The sequence below is a fragment of the Fistularia commersonii genome, chromosome 3 (genome assembly GCF_037954325.1).
Source record: "Fistularia commersonii isolate RoL2024-O1a breed Wild chromosome 3, RoL_Fcom_v1.0, whole genome shotgun sequence".
NCBI lineage: Eukaryota > Metazoa > Chordata > Actinopteri > Syngnathiformes > Fistulariidae > Fistularia > Fistularia commersonii.
Genome location: NC_141286.1, coordinates 2,977,200 through 2,994,367, shown reverse-complemented (window position 1 = coordinate 2,994,367; position 17,168 = coordinate 2,977,200). Strand labels below are relative to the sequence as shown.

Sequence of the window (17,168 nt, the reverse complement as noted above, 5' to 3'; positions counted from 1 at the left end):
GGCGTCCGGCGTTCGACTGGATCGCCGGGTTTTAAATTTCCACCTTTCAGAAAGAACTTCATCAAAAAAAAAAAAAATGAAAAAAAAAAAGGAATGTGGGATGGCTTTTGATGGAATATGAATTTGTCTAATAATTGAAGACGAGCAACATGCACTCAGTCTACATATATATATCATGTCTATTATTATTATTATTACTATATTATCACTTAAAATGTAATTATAATTTCTACTTCCATAGCCTGTGATTCTTTGCTGGAGTATGTCTCTGCAAAGAAAGGGCCCGAAAAAAAACAAAAAAAAACAACTAATTAAAAAAAAAAAAAATAAAATAAAAAAAATAATGTTTTTCTAACAATTGCCAAAATTAAGCAATACAATCCCTTAGTCAGGCAAGAAATGAATGTTTTAAATTTGATCATTCATTGCTTTTAAAAATCACAGAATACTAAATTAACATGTGAAAAATGGAACCGCATACTGATTTCAAGCAGAATTTAAGGGTTCTTTGTCTCCCTTCCAATTTTCTGGTATTACTTAATTTTCACGACTTTACAGGTTTATAGGCAGATGATTGGATTTCCACAAAGTTGCCAATTCAATTTAAAAGAAACCATTTTACCAATATAAATGAATTTGGAAAAAAAAAAAAAAAAAAAAAAAAAGGTTCCAGCCCTCTTGTGTCTGGATTTAGACGGTAATATAAATAAGGTTTGTTCCACAAAGAGAGAAAAAGGATGTTTTAAATCAAATCTCATCGGATGAGAACGTTTGCAACATCGGTTCAATTCTCCGGTAGTTTTTCACGTCGCCGTAAAAGAAGACACAAGCCATCCTGTGGAAACTCCTGCAGTAACCGGCCTGTGTCGATCATCCCGGCTCACTCGCCGAAAGCGCCGCGGTCGTAAAAACCCGCGCGTCGCTCAGAAGGCGGGATGGGAATTCTCTCAGGAAAACGAACGCAGCCGGCGGCCTCGGCCGTCTCGAGCCGTCACCCCCGCAACCCCCCCCCCCTCCCCGTGGCCTTGGATCGACTCTTCGTGTAGATAAAGTAGTTTCCTATCTTCTATTTTGTGTTGGAATGAAGTACTTGAATCAAATGATGCTTTTTTTTTTTTTTTTTTTTTTGGAAACTTGTAGAGTAATAACTGTGTGAGACTAACCACAACTCAGCAACTACTGGACTATATTTGGATTCCAATGATTTGCTGTCCCTAAACAATGTTTGTATATTTGATGTTTTAATCAGATGCATTGTAATTTGAATAAAAGCTGCGGTATATACAGTACGTAGATGTATCTATGAAACTCGGCACTGTATGACACGGGTTCACCAGGCGACCCAGAAGGTTCCAGATGGAAAATATCGGTGGAAGAATTAAACGTGACATTGAAAGAACGGTCCGTCTCTTATTTTCTCCCCCGACCGCTGACGTCGTCGTCACTGGTTTGGCAGATTAAGTTGCTTTCATTAAGGTTTGTTAGTAAAAGTGACATTTTATTCAGACAACGGTGAACATTTTAATAAATAAATCGATAACCCGGTCGGTTTAGAAATACTCTTGATCGTCAAGTTCATGCGACAAATCTTTTTTGATTTGTGACTTCATCTGAAGTGATTGTAGATATTTAGTGATACTCAAAAGTACACAAAATTCATGCATTATCAGCAATCTGACCTGAATTTACATTTTGAAAAAAATACATATTTATACATAATATCCCCCCCCCAGACTGAGTTTGACTGTTCAATTCAAAAGTCATAGGAAAGATAATAAATTTGGCAAAACATGGTAAGACAACTGTTAAAATTTGATTTTTTTTTTTTTTTTTTTTTCCAACACAATACATTATTTTTTCAGAAATATCGGCAAAATCAAATTCCGCAAAGCGTGGATTTGTAGATTCACCAAACCTTGAATCGGTAGTAAATCAGACATACATTTAGTGATTTAAGTTGATTTGACTTTTTATACAGAAACAAAAAATAATTGCATGTGGACGTATGCGAATACCTACTCACAGGACTGTCTCAGAAAATAAGAATATTGTGATAAAGTTCTTTATCTTCTGTAATGCAATTACAAAAACAAAAATGTCATACATTCTTGTTTCATTACAAATCAACTGAAATATTGCAAGCCTTTTATTATTTTAATATTGCTGATTATGGCTTACATCTTAAGAAAACTCAAAAATCCTATCTCAAAATATTAGAATATCATGAAAAAGATTTTTTTTTTTATTGCATTACAGAAGATAAAGAACTTTATCACAATATTCTAATTTTCTGAGACAGTCCCGTATACATAACATTCATTAATTACATTTTTAACTTACATTTCACATTTATCAAAATAACTTTTAAGTTAACTTTAAGACAAAGACAGAGATCGGAAGCTCTTAGGGGGAAGGTCGATCTTATTAGTCGGCTGTAAGGAACACACACACACACACACACACACACGCTTGGGAGGTGGACTCTTCTCTTCAACCCCGAGCTCCTCAAATCCTCCAACGTTTTTTTTTTGTGGAGTTCGTCACAAAAAGATGTCGCCGTCTCTTCGCTGCAGACGGACACAAAGAGCGAGTGTGTGAGCTCATCCTCACACACACTTTCACAAAAACGTGTGAACGTACGCGTTCCAGCGTCACTGGAAGTCAGAGACAGGAAAAAAAAAAGGAGCACCTGTTCGGGAAAACCTCGTGCGCGTGACCCGCCTTCGCTTCTCCTCTCGGCGCCGGGGGACGGCGTCCGATCCCGGAGCGTCGGATCTTCGTGAAAGAGGAGCGGCGAAACATCTAACTGCGGGAGCGGCAGAAGAGGATGAGCGGAGACGGGAGTCGGGTCACAACATCAGCCTCAAGTTGGGCCCCACCACAGTGGCCCCTAACAAAGTTGCAAAAAACCTCGGCGTCACGATCGCCGATCAGCTGTCGTTCTCCAACCGTATTACTTCAACTGCCCGGACCTGCAGATTTGCGCTGTACAACATTCGGAAAATCAGACCCCGCCTGACCCGACGGTCGGCACGGCTGTTGGTTCAGGCCATGTTCATCTCCCGCCTGGACGACTGCGATTCCCTCCCAGCTGGACGACCTGCTTGTGCAGTAAAACCGCTGCAGATGGTCCAGAATGCTGCAGCACGGCTGGTATTCACTCTAATAAAGTGGCTCTTGACCTTGTTGGAGGTACTGAACCCCACCTGTTTTACATGCGCATTCACCGAACCCTTCTTTATTGGATGGAGGATCGTTTCGTCGACGGGTACAAAGAACAGGCGGAGGAGCCTTTTCATGGAATCTGGCTCCCTTCACCTTGAATCCAGCAAGCGCTATGTTCTTGTAGTTCCCGTCTCCATGCAGCTGAAGGAAGCCTTCCCTTAGTTTTGCCGGTGCCGGACTAGAATTGCTGATCTTGTCTTTGCAAATCACGCAGTCAGGACATCGATTCCGATCGCGTTCCGTCATACATGTGAATCCGTATTGTACGTATTCTTCCGACCGCTTTCTTTTTTTGCCCGACATAATCAGTATGAAGGGATTAAAATATTAAGAAAGAAATCACATGACGTACCATCACGACACTACAACTGATCGCGCCAAAATCCCCGCAGCACAGATAGGCCGAGCTATGTAGCGTGATCACCTGCGGCCGGTGATGTCATCACCAATGTGTGTCTCGACCTCCGCCGAACCCCTGGGGTTCGATCGAACCCAGGTTAAGAACCACTGCTCTAATACAAACCGACTAGCAGTACCTTTTGCTCGCTCTAAGCGATCTCAGGCAAAACTGTTCTCAGTTCTACTACCTCAGTGGTGGAACAAACTCCCAGAAGCAACAAAACTAGCATCATCCCTCTCAACCTTCAAGAAACAGGTAAAAACGTCTATCTTTCAGGACTTTTTCCTGCGCTGATGCCCCAGATCAGGTTGGCAGCAAGTTAGGCTATGCAGTGTGTGTGTGTGTGTATGTTTGTGTGTCTCTGTCCCAAAAAAAAAAAAAAAAACTCACTAACCCCAGCTTACTGTTATTCTGTATATTTCCTGTGCATCGTGTATTTGCAAGTGCAGTCCCAATGTCCTCTATTGTAAGTCGCTTTGGATAAAAGCGCCTGCCAAATGTAATGTAATATAATGTAATGTTTGATAAGAGGAGCGGTCGGAGGATCCCACCTGTCTGAAGAATTCCCTCCCTTCCATGGAGATGGCGGTGAGGCGAACTTCGTCGCCGCTCCGCCGGATCAATCTCACGATGTCCTCGTGCTCCAGCGTCTCCACGGGTTCGCCGTTCACCGCCAGCAGCAGATCTCCATCCTCCATCCCCGCGGCCTCTGCAGGACTTCCCTCGTCCACCTCCCGCAGCACGTGCGCTGACACACCGAAATCAAAGAAAACACAATTGACAACATGGAGACTGTTGGATCAGGAGAAAATGATCAAAAATTCCACATTTTTATTTATTTATAACTGCATAATTAAATAATTATGGCTATTTAGTTATGGAATAATTATGGGATAATTATAATAATAATCTAAATACGGAATAATTATGGTTTAATGTCGCTTAAATGAGATAAATGGCGCAGAGTTAATATTTGGACTGAGATGTTTGTGCTGCTGCTAAACGTGTTTCCGACAACTTTGGAGTGGATCTGAAGCTCAGATGCTGAATTATATGGATTTAACTGCTTATTTTTAAGATCATTCTTCTTGTGATCATTTAATCCTGGTTTTGAAGTGATTTTTCAAAGAGTTTTAGATATACAGATTTACATGCAATAACTTACACCTATATAGGTTATTAAGATAATGGATGAATGCTAATTGATCTTCATTTTTTAAAATGAATTATTATACAGATTAGTAAATCCCCACTCTTTTAAGCATCTTCTTTTAGAAAATGGTGTAAAAAAACAATGCACTCATCTTGAGGTATTTTCTTACTCACTCTGTGTGAATTGTTGTTTGGTTGAAAAACAATTTCCCAAAAGAATTTCTTTATTTTTATCTCTTTCCTCTGTATTTCTTTCTATCCACCCACAATATTTTGTGGGTGGATAGAATAGATGGGTTGATCGCTGTTGTGTTGCATTATATACAAGGAGCTTATTTTGCACCTATTTCCATCTCTTTCCACGAGCATTTATTTCAACATTAGCATCTTTTTTTTAAATGGATTCATCTTTATGAGATAATTATTCTGTGATTTTTGATTTTATTGTTTAATGGCAGATACTTTCTACTTTAAAAAAAAAAAAAAAAGAAAAGGATGATTGCAAAGTATTTTTAGACCCGGCATGTGAAAGTCTGATTAGAGTGAAATTTGACACAATAATAAATGGTTATTTTTTTAATTTCGGATCAGACTTTATTGTTTAACGATAGATACTTTCTACTTTTTAAAAAAAAAAAAAAAAAAGTTATTGCAAGGTATTTTTAGACCCGGTGTGTGAAAGTCTGATGAGAGCGAAATTTGACACAACAATAAATCGTTATTATTTTTTAATTTTACTTCGGACTTTATTGTTTAATGGCAGATACTTTCTACTTAAAAAAAAAAAAAAATTACTGCAAGTTATTTTTAGACCCGTGATGTGAAAGTCTGATTAGAGCGAAATTTGACACAATAATAAATGTTTTTTTTTTTTTTTTTAATTTCACATCGGACTTTTTGTTTAATGACAGATACTTTCAACCTTTTTAAAACAAACAAAAAAAAAATATTGCAAGGTATTTTTAGACCTGGCATGTGAAAGTCTGATTAGAGTGAAATTTGACACAATAATATCTCGTTTTTTTTGTTTATTTTAATTTCACATCGGACTTTATTGTTTAATGTCAGATACTTTCTACCTTAAAACAAAAAAAAAATATATCTATATATATATTGCAAGGTATTTTTAGACCCGGTATGTGAAGGTCTGATTAGAGCGAAATTTGACACAACAGTAAATGGTTATTATTTTTTCATTTCACATCGGACTTCCTCCTCACCTATCCGTCTCGTGACTTGCAGTTTCTCCTGCCTGAGCAGGAAGCCGAAGCCGTCGGGCCCTTTGACCAGATGCATGGTCCTGGCGGCGTGCGGCAGGCTGTGACACTCCGCCGTCACCGGCAGGATGGGCATCTTCCTCCTGACGGAACTGGCCTGACTCTCGCCGTCAGCCACCAGCACGGTCACGGCTTTGCCGCTCTTCTTGAACTGCAACGACACGACGGTCACACGCCGTGCGCGCCACACGCTCCCGATCGAATGCCGGAGGTGTTCGTACGGTTCTGTTCAGGTAGGCGAGGGTTAGCGTGGAGGCCGCCGCGCCGTCCATCCAGATCAGTCGGTCCCCGCTTCGGACGCCAGCTTTTTCAGCGGGACCGTCGGCGGTCGTGGTCAAGATGTATTCGCCGCTCTGACCTGCGGACGCATCCACGCCCCGACGGTCAAACACGCACGAAAGGATTGTCACGTGCGCTTTTTTGCGATGGAACAACGCAACGCACGGACATTTTTCCAAAGTCTTTCTGACTGTTTCAGCGTAGAGTCGGATGATGCGGTGCAGTTAAGGGTCAAAGGTCACTCCCCGAATGTGGTTATTTTGTGTTGGCGGTTCGGATGTTGTGGGTTGTAGATGAGAAATCCCAACATTCTTTGTAAAGATATACTAAACAACATTTCTGAACATTTAAACATTTTCCACTCGTGCTGCTTTTGTTCTAGTTTATTGGGATGCGTGTGGAATAAACAGATTTTTACAAAATATAAACAATGATATGAAGAGGTCAGCAGGTACTCAACCTGTGGAGATTCAGGACAGAAACTGCAGGAACTGCAGAAAGTGGGGAATTTTTATATATTTATATTTTTTATATTTTATATTTTTTATATTTATATATGTGTATGTGTTCTTATATAATGATTTATGTATTTCAAGTTTTTTTCTTACAAATTTCAATTTTTTCAGATACACATAAATAACAATCCAACATAGTGAATTTGATAAATTAGAAGTAAATGATACATGGCAGTGTCATGGCCTCCCGACTCAATGCAGCTTGCACAAGTTTAAAATAAAAACATTAATATGTAAACCTGTGTATTATTTTAATAGCTTAGTAGTAAATGCACAATAACAAGACGCCGTAACCCATGGCAGTGGGTTTAATATAAAATATGATTGTATATTCGAGGGGGTTCCAGTTTGGAAAACACTGAAGATCCCACTCATAGGGAATAGACTACATTTTATTTTAATTTAATCCTGATGTTATTGATGGCAAAAGCCGTATCCTAGGCTTTTAGGGGAATCGAGAGTTGTAAAACTTGTCTTGATATGTAACTTTTGCATTTAGTGAGAACATAAACTTGCAGAAGTTGTAATATTTTACACTATAATCACTATATTCATTACACTATATTACAGTACTTTTTTATATTTTCTTGCAACTCTAGCACAACAATTTCCTTTGGGATAAATAAAGTTTTTCTTATTCTTATTCTTATTCTTATTCTTATTCTTATTCTTATTCTTATTCTTATTCTTATTCTTATTCTTATAAACTATATAATCATTACACGTCATATTGAATGACACTATAGTTTCTGAATTGTGTTTGATAACATTTAATGACATTTAATGGGTCTTGATGAATGCGATTCTTTGTCTTTTCACCTCAGACTAAAACTGCAAAGATAATATTGATTGAGACAAATCAAACATTCACGTGTCGCCTCGCTGCCAAAGTGATATAAGTTCTGTTTCTCGTATTTTTTCCGCCACTGTGAACAAGTGCTTGATCATGGAGAAAATATTGTTTTTTGTTTTTTGTCATCTTAAAGAGTCCAGACTTGATCTACATCCAAAGTGTCCCGAGAAAACTTGGTGAGATTTGGTGCTATATGAATAAAATCTTATTTTATTTATGTTCACCTATTTTTGTTTGGGAAAAAAAGCATGTCTTGTAATTTTCATGTATTACATCAAAATGCGGTGGATACTTGAATTTACAAATTGAACAGTTTTTATGGCCTGTCGGAAAGGGTATTCACAAGGGTGGGAATCAATTAAAATAACCAATCAAATTAATTATATGCTTCGCAATTACGGAATCAGAATTAACCGCCTTTCAATATTTGCAAAAAAAAAAACAAAATTAAGTTTGCTTGTTGGATGAATTTATAAGATGAACAAAACTTCAAAACTTTATCTAAATCTCTCTATTTTCTAATTCTGCGATCAAGTGTGGACACTGCCTGCTGTCCACAAGCTAATATTAGCGTTCCTGTTTTACCAAAACTTCTTCCCATGTTAAGTCCAAAAACAAGTATTTTTAAAAAGTTTCTGATATTTAAATTTTTAAAGTTTCTGATATTTAAATGTCTTCTTTAACTAGCATAGTTTCATCTGCCTTTTCCATCATACCAATCAAGCTGTGTGTTGTTGTAATCTTTTGCACCTCTGTGCAAATTCAATTGCGATTAAATTTCCTCAACTGGCTACTTTCTGGAATTAATCAGCTAAATTTACCATGTGCTTTTTATTTATCTTTCCCTTTACAGACTTAATAATGACTATCATGCCAACAGAACAGTAGGTATTTTCTTCCTTCATTTGCACATAAAAGTAAAGGACGTGCACGTAAGCTTGCAAGCAGGTAACTGTCACGTGTTGATGTGTTTATTTTCTTTTTCACTCAACTCGTCATCACGATATAGAGTTTATTCCGCAATATTTTGAAGTCCATTTTTAACATTTGAGGTAATAGTCTGAGGACTAGATCCAATAATGAACTGCAGCAGCACCAGCCACGACCTTTGACCTTTGATCCCTGCGGTCTAATAATTAAAGCGGCTGTAAATGAGTGTTTGTCCTGCCGTAAACCAGCGACTCACCTTTCAATGAGAGGACGGTGACGCCCAGGTTGCATTCCTGCTGTCTGCTGATGTGACACAGTCGGGGTCTGGAGTCGCCGGCGCCCCTGGTGGCGGCGGACAATTCCTGCAGGTCCACACCTGCACACACCGCCTGCAAGAGATGCACACACACACACACACATCAGATGACTAAATCAACACATATTCATTAATGTGTTATCAGACTGTTGCAGCTTTTTGGTTCATATCAACCCGCAACTTCTCACATTATCGTCTAAAAAGCTATGATGTTTAGGACGTTGACGTCCATCTTATCGTGTAGGACAGGGGTGGGCAAACTTTTTGGCTCAGGGGCCGCACTGACTTTTAAAATTTGACAGACGGGCCAAGTCACCGCAAGATACGATACATATAAAGAAAATTTAAAAATGCATTTGTTAACAGTACATATCAGACTCGTCTGACATTTGCTTTGAAAATAAAACTAGCTTGGTTTTGAATGCTCTGACGTTTGCTTGCATTTCATGCACAAACCGTTTTTTCCCTTGTAGCTTCACGTCCAGTTCATTCGTGTGTGTCAGTATGTCCACAGTTAAGGCTAAATCACAAAGCCAATCTTTGTCATTCAGCTCTGGAAAATTCTGAAGTGTTCTCAAGTAGCTCCAAAAATGAAATGATCTCCTGCTTGAGCTCCCAAATTCATTGATCCAATCAAGTATCAAGCATGAATTCTGTACCGATCTTTGGCGGGCCGGATTAAAGAGTCCAAAGGGCCGGATGTGGCCCGCGGGCCGTGGTTTGCCCTTATATCCTGGTGTAGGATATAATTAATATCATAATATCAGATGTCATAATGGGGCAGATGGGTGTGGAAAGAGGAATTTTTTACATTTTGTATCCCCAACTTTAGATTATCTCAGCACAACTCGCAACCTGTGTTGCATTTTTTCCCCCCTTGTGATAAAACATTACACTGTGAAACCGGCGAAAGCGGAACGAAAACAAAAGCTGCTTTGTTTACGTCCGTAGGGAGGTCATCCAGAGTCCCCGTTTCAATTATTAATCAACCCGCCGTGCAGTCAGAGTCATTTCCTCCTATTTCGTGCAATTTGAGGCAATACAATCGGCGGTCTTTATCGTAACTCTTTGATGCGAGCTTGGTTCAGATTGGATATCCTCAATCATCCGGAGAGCCGACGACTCCGGCAAACAACCAGGTCACGCCAGGACAGGGAAAAGCCGTCTTTCTTTTTTCGCCAGATGAGTCGAACGTCGTACCCCGACGCCAAACTAGGACTCTAAAAACACTGATGGGATTTGCACGGTTCGCCGCCGTCCCTGGATTCCTAACGGTTTTGAGTCTAAATGACGAAAGGAAACCAAAATTATCTCCGAGGTCACTGGCCGAACAACCATAAAATTGCTTCATTGTTATTCTTGCACGGAATTGTTGCAACTTATTCCCCAGTCAAACAAGTGGAAAAAATAGTCTCTATCCTGGATAATACCTGTTTTTTTTTAAATCAAATATATAGCTTTAGGAGCTGCAGTAAATATCTTTCATAGTGAATATAACGTCCTCTGTATTGAAGGGCATTGCATTCCAAAATATCTATCATGCAAGGCGCCTCCATCACAATTAGCATCAGTATGACTTTCTGCAGCCAAATGATGGTAAAAAGCAAAAAAAAAAAAAAAACAACTGGAGGAGAATACTTCATTTACAAATGCTTAAAATAAACTCTTCATAACAGGGGTGTCAAACTTATTTTCATCCCCATGAGCCCTCAAAAGGCCACATTTAAACAGTAGAATAATTCTACCCCTTAATGTTTAATAACTCTGAATTTACTGCTCATTTAAATCCAAAATGTTACACATGCGTTTGCATTGATATAAAAAAAAAATTATATTTAATAGCTTCTCTGTTACATCATAAATCATTTTATTTTTATTTCATTTATTTTATCATTTTATTATTTTATTTTATTTATATTTATATTATTTTTTTGTCCCACGTTACTCCATCAGTCAATGATTCTTGACCACATTCTGCTGCCATAGTAGTTTGGCTTTTAATTCTTTGACAATCTATTGTTTTTCTGGAGGGCTAACTTTGGTATACTTTGCTCCGTGTTTGGTGTCAAAATGCAAATGTAGATTGCATTTATTTATTTTAAGACAATCAGACCAAATTTGGCCCGCAGGCCTTGAGTTTGACACGTGCTTTATAACTATTTGTGACTTGTCTTTGCCACTCATCCTGCAACAACAACATGGATGTTATGATAAAATTGGTCGGCTTCGGATTGGAATTAGCTGATAGATTTAGAGCGGTAGAGGATAAATGTAAAGTCAGGAGGACACTCGTGGTGCAACTATCAGCGAAAGAGTGAAGAAGGGTGAAAACGCGAGTGTGTTATCGGTACCTCGACGTACTGATGCTTCTCCATCACCAGGAGAAATAAATGTGAGCCGCAGGCCTGGATCTTCCTCACAACCTGGTCAAAGACGGGAGGCATCACCTTTAAATCGATATCCACAGGGACGTGATGCCCTAAGGCAACGTATCGTTATGTATGGGATATAAATCAAACAAGTATATATGTTTTTTTAATCTTGGATGAATAATAAATAACATAAATTTGATATCGATAAATCATAACACATGAATGTTAATAACTCTGATTTTTAGCAGTCGGATTCAACTTTTATCGCCTCATTTTTAGTTTGTGGTAAATTTGGGAAGAATTCAGGGTTGGAGAATGGAGGCTTTGCAAAAAAGAGAAAAATAGTAAAAATAGGAAGTATATAATATGATATTATATACTATAATAAAATATATTATAATAAAAAAAATCAAAACCAATATTTCATGATGCTTTAAAAACATTTTTTTCAACATTTTATTAAATCAATTCATTCAGAATAAAACGTGAAAGTTAAAAAGTTATAAATTAAAAAAGTTTAAAATTAAAAGAATTAAAAAATTTTAAAAGTTAAATAAAAAATAGATCATATTCAAAAAAAATCAAAACCAATATTTGATAATGCTTTTAAACATTTTTTCAACATATTATTAAATAAATTCATTCAGAATAAAACATGAAAGTTAAAAAGTTATAAATTAAAAGTGAAAAAAGTAAAAAATTAAAAGAATTAAAAAAAAATAATTAAAAAGTTAAATTTATAAATGAGAGAAAACAGTTATTGAATTAAAAAGTTATAAATTAAGAAAGTTAAAAATTAAAAGAATTAAAAAAATGACTAAAAAAAGTTAAATTTATAAATGAGAGAAAACAGTTATTGAATCCAAAAGTTATAAATTAAAAATGAAAAAAGTTAACAATTAAAAGATTAAAAAAAAGAAAATTAATAAAAAAAGTTAAATTTATAAATGAGAGACAACAGTTATTGAATTCAAAAGTAAAAAAAAAAAAATGTTTTTTTTAGCGATAATGACACACAGGCAACTGATGAACGCACCCTGAGGGAGTCCATGTTGTCCACATATTGGTCGTTGACCTCCAGAAGTCGGTCTCCCCGCCGGAGGCCGCTGACCTCTGCCGGGCTCCACGGCTCCACCTCCGCCACCTCCAGGCCTCCTCCCTCCCGATCCCTCCGCAGGTAGAACCCGAACCGCTGCCCCTCCTGCCTTCTCAGCCGGCACAGCCTGGGTTTGGGGTCGGGCTCCGGGTCTGGAACCATTAACGCGCCGTCGTAACGCGCCGGACGGACGGCAAACGTACGGCGGACGGACGGCGGACCTTACCCGGGTCATCGGCGATGACCAGAGCTGGATTATCAATCCCCTCCTTTGGATTGAACGTAAAACTATCAGAGGGAAAATACAGTTAATCATGTTATAAATCGATGCAGTTAAAAAAGAAAAATTGCTCGCACTTAAAAGCAGAAATTCAAGTAGTTGATATATTACGAAACGTGATAGGAGCCGAACTTTAAAATATGTATCTTTTTAATAAACCCAAGATCGCTCCCTTTTCTGGCGCTACACTGTTTCGAAATGGGTCGCCGATACGTCATATGCTGATTTGTGACACATATCGTCATATATTATCTCAAATGTCAATTTATTTACGTTTGCAACATCACTATCAAAACTTAAAGGGATAAATGCTCCTTTACGGATGAACCACATCAACAGGCAACTACCTTCTGACCAAGATTCAGCTAAGATAAGATAATACAAGACAAGACAAGATAAGATAAGATAAGATAAGATAAGATAAGATAAGATAAGATAAGATAAGATAAGATAAGATAAGATAAGATAAGATAAGATAAGATAAGATAAAAAATAAGTATACTTTAGGCCGCTGGAGCTTTTTATAGTGACTTTGCTGTGCAGAAAAAAGGAAATGTTGCTAATTCAAGGCCTGCAAAGAATTAGGAAGTTTGAGTTTGAGACGACGGCTCGGCTAAACAACCAGATGTTAGTCAGTGTTCTTCCTCGTGGACAAAAATAAAACAAAATCGGCGCTCATAACATTTTCGTGTCACACTTTGTGCAAAACTGACACTGACGCTTCGTTTTTGACAAGCATCGCCAGCTAATTGGAATTCCGTGTGATAAATTATTTACGGTCTTCAATACAGTGACATACATTTGCTTTATGAGGCGAATGCTGTATTTCATGAACATAATAATGCAGTACTTTCCCAAACATCATCTATGTTTATGAAACTGGCACAAAACTACAATCATGTAATATTTAAACATCTATAACATCAGCAGATGTCGCTATAGTGAAGTTTGTAAAAAGGGCTTCAAGTCAACTAAAGGGAGATTACAAAAAAAATATCCGCATGAATTATAATTCACAACATCAACACATGATATGCGGCGTTCAATAAAACGCGAAGAGTTATTTAGTTTCTTTTAAAGTGAGATAAAGTCGAAGACATCATGATAAGGAGACTCGGGAGCGAAGAGAAGGTCGTGGCGGCCGAGAGCGTTTACTCACCTTGGGATCGCCATCATGTCCTGGCAGCCTGTGGGAGTCAAAGTCACATGTCAGAGCTGCATTTGTCATATTCAAACCTGAGCGGACGCAGGAAACCTGCGTCTACTTATACACTTATACTCTCTGTGTCTACTGCAGCTGAGTTTTGCTCAGGGGCCTCATTCTTTTTCCAAAGCAAACGGAGAATAAATAAGAAGGTGAACAAATAAAATGAAAAGGTGGTTCAGCCACTTTTCAACCATCAGTGCAGGGTGACATGCCAGAGAGCACTTTTTCATTTTGACTTTTAATTCACACACACACACACACGTGCAGACATTGCATCAGTTTCACTTCACTCAATTCGTGCAATTACATACTTTTTACTTAGAAATACATGGATAGTCAAAAGGTAGATACTTTGACAACACGCTGCACAGGTACTCAGTGAAGGTTCCAGTTTTTTAGTTGTTTACTTCATTTAAAATGTGTGTGTGTGTGTGTGTGTGTGTGTGTGTGTGTGTGTGTGGGTGAGGTTGAAGGAAGGCCAGTCACTTTCATGACCTCAATCAGAGAGTGTGTTTTCAAATCTAAGAGGAAATTCAGAGAATTCAAAGGTAGTTGTTAATTGTTCAGATAGGTTTTTGTTTTTTTTTATACAAAAAACAATTGCAAATTATCTTCAACATACAGTTTAATTAGATTTCCCACCAGTGACTCTAGAATAACGTTATGAATTTGCTGATAGTAAGTTATCTATCATGTTTGGCAACTTTGCCCAGGAACACAGCCTGCTGTTCTTTATTCAGTAAATACAATATTAAAATAAATAAAACGGTACCACTAATGCATGCATATATATATATATATATATATATATATATATATATATATATGTATATATTTGATAAATAAAATAAATATTTAGTGCAATTAGAAGCGGGCTATGGATTAACATATGTGTTTTGTGCAAAAACTGCAAAAACAGCCTTTGCATTTAATTTAAAAAAATGTACAAAACATGTAAATATAAATGTCTAGTGTGTTGTGCTTATACACGGCAATATTTTTTGAAACAAAACTAAAATTTAACTCTGGAATGAGGAGTTCAAAATTATTCTGAAAAAGTCCCATTATTATGTAAGAATCTTTGGAAAATATGTCTTAGTATGTTATGATAAATAAAGAAATATCAAACCCAGAATTTATTTACAAAATAGATTGATTAGATAAATTGATTTTGAGCAAATTTTGGCTCTTTGCTGCTAATTTACAGGTGATTTATTTCTCATTTTGAAATCAGCTCCTGCTTTTTTTTTTTGCAGAATTACTAAAGTTTATCTCTCCAAAGATGTGATTTGTTGTTTTTAACTAGAGTCCTCGTCTAATCAGTTTCATACTATTGTGCACTCCTTACCTCACTTGTTACTAAGACACTTATCGTTTTATCACTTGTTTACTAAGACACTTTATAGTTTCACTGAGACACTTTATAGTTTATAGTTTATTTTATTTCTAATTCTACCTTTTCTTTTTATTATTTATTACTGTTACATTTTCTGTAACTCTGGCACAACAATTTCTTTCGAGATTAATAAAGTTGTTCTTATTCTTATTCTTAATCAATTGGGAATTTAATAGAACATATTCATCAATAAAGCAAAGAAAATCAATACAGAGTGTGCAGTTGTTTTTGACTTTTTAAAAAATGTATTTGTCAACCTTTAAGTTTGTTCTTTATCTTGTTTATCTTCAATATGATACCAAAAAATAGCTCCATAAATTACTAAAAAGTGAAAATTGAGCATATGTCACCTGAAAGAAAAACCTAGGTTTTGTCAGACAAGCAAAATAATGATGTTGAAAATAATACTAATAATGTTTATTATAATTTTCAGAAGCGATCATGAAATTGAGACACGTTTATGTTTTAGAAAAGTAAAGTTAGAAAAAGTTTTTTTATAAACAGCAAACTTCCTTAATATTAATAAGAGGTGACCCCCAATGTTACCTGAGAACCAGAGCCAAGCAGGACACACCTTTAGCAAGAAATATTTACCCAGATTTCGGAATAAATCCCCCCAAAATGAGAAAGAAATAACCTAAGAATGGATAAAAGTAGTTTGTGTAGAGAGTAAATTCTGCTTATAAAGGCCTGGTCACATTATCAATAACGTGCACGTGAAATCCAGCTGTTATTCTCGGATATTCATCTCTTCCAAAGGTCTTCCTCACCTGCTCAAGATAACAAGGTACTCAGTGATCGCTGACGATGAAATTTCATATTGACAAATATATAGGAGAAATAAAAAGTACTGTCCTGAAAAACTGAAAAACTCAGTCTACGGATTTGTAATAAAATGAAAAGACAGATTAAGATTTTTCTTTTTTTTTTTTTTTGAAAAACTCAAGTCTACAGATTTGTAACAGAATGAAAAGACAGATTAAGAGTTTCCTTTTTTTCTTTTTCAAGTAATGAAACATATTATTCTTATGTTTTTGTCAACTCATATGGTTATCATAAATAAAACCGCCGATTAAAATAAAACCCAAAATGTAATTTCCCCTCCTCTCCAGAAAACAAAATAATGGCATCACACAGATAAAACACGCGTGTCCACTTACTTCCACAGCCGGGAGTGCTTGAGAATATAAACACATAATTATATTTGAATAACCCACATATCGAGAAACAAGAAGAGTCCTACCTGCTGAGGCCCTCATGGTGTCCTGACTTTATGTGTGTGTGTGTGTGTGTGTGTGTGTGTGTGTGTGTGTGTCTACTGGCTGACACGGATGTCAGAAAGAGAGTCCACCAGCAGGTGTGACGCTGACGTCCAGGTTAAACATTTACCCACCTAGGTTTAAGATTATAACAGAGGTGTTAACACCCACCCAACCCTGAGCACAGATTTACAAACACACTTCCAGGCTGGGGAGGGAATTTCAGAACATTATTTGAGAAAAAAAACACTCTTTTAATATTTATCTTCGATTTTTTTTTTTTTTTTACCGTGGCAGAGAACAGGAAGGGACAGGTGACGTGTGTTTTGCAGGTCATTTAAGTCGATTCGTAACAAAGAAAATCAATCATTGATTTCCTCCATTATGATTATAGCACAAGAATAAAAATAATTTGCATAATATCTAACTGGATCTCACTTGAAAATTTGAGTGCGATGGAGATATTCTACCACTAGATGGCTGCCTGTAAGCTGAAGCAGAAACGATGAGGCCTGGAAATGATCTGTCAGAAAGAAAACTTGTCAGATTTCATGCTGATGTGTTTTTTTGTCCTGTTAGAAAAGGTGATTTTAGCAAGAAGCGCTTTTGCA

At 37.0% G+C, this 17,168-nt stretch overlaps 1 protein-coding gene across 1 annotated transcript; it reads right to left on the bottom strand.

Moving 5' to 3' along the window:
- Positions 1 to 2,440: 2,440 nt before the first annotated feature.
- On the bottom strand, positions 2,441 to 16,607 carry LOC147235226 (Na(+)/H(+) exchange regulatory cofactor NHE-RF4-like). Its single transcript, XM_086141426.1, has 11 exons — positions 16,542 to 16,607; positions 13,855 to 13,882; positions 12,642 to 12,703; positions 12,356 to 12,567; positions 11,299 to 11,370; positions 8,888 to 9,020; positions 6,276 to 6,412; positions 5,998 to 6,205; positions 4,177 to 4,373; positions 2,690 to 2,806; positions 2,441 to 2,567 (listed from the first exon to the last, which is right to left on the bottom strand). Exons 1-11 carry the CDS (start codon positions 16,555 to 16,557, stop codon positions 2,541 to 2,543), a joined length of 1,209 nt encoding a protein of 402 aa, XP_085997552.1. The 5' UTR covers positions 16,558 to 16,607; the 3' UTR covers positions 2,441 to 2,540.
- Positions 16,608 to 17,168: the final 561 nt, after the last annotated feature.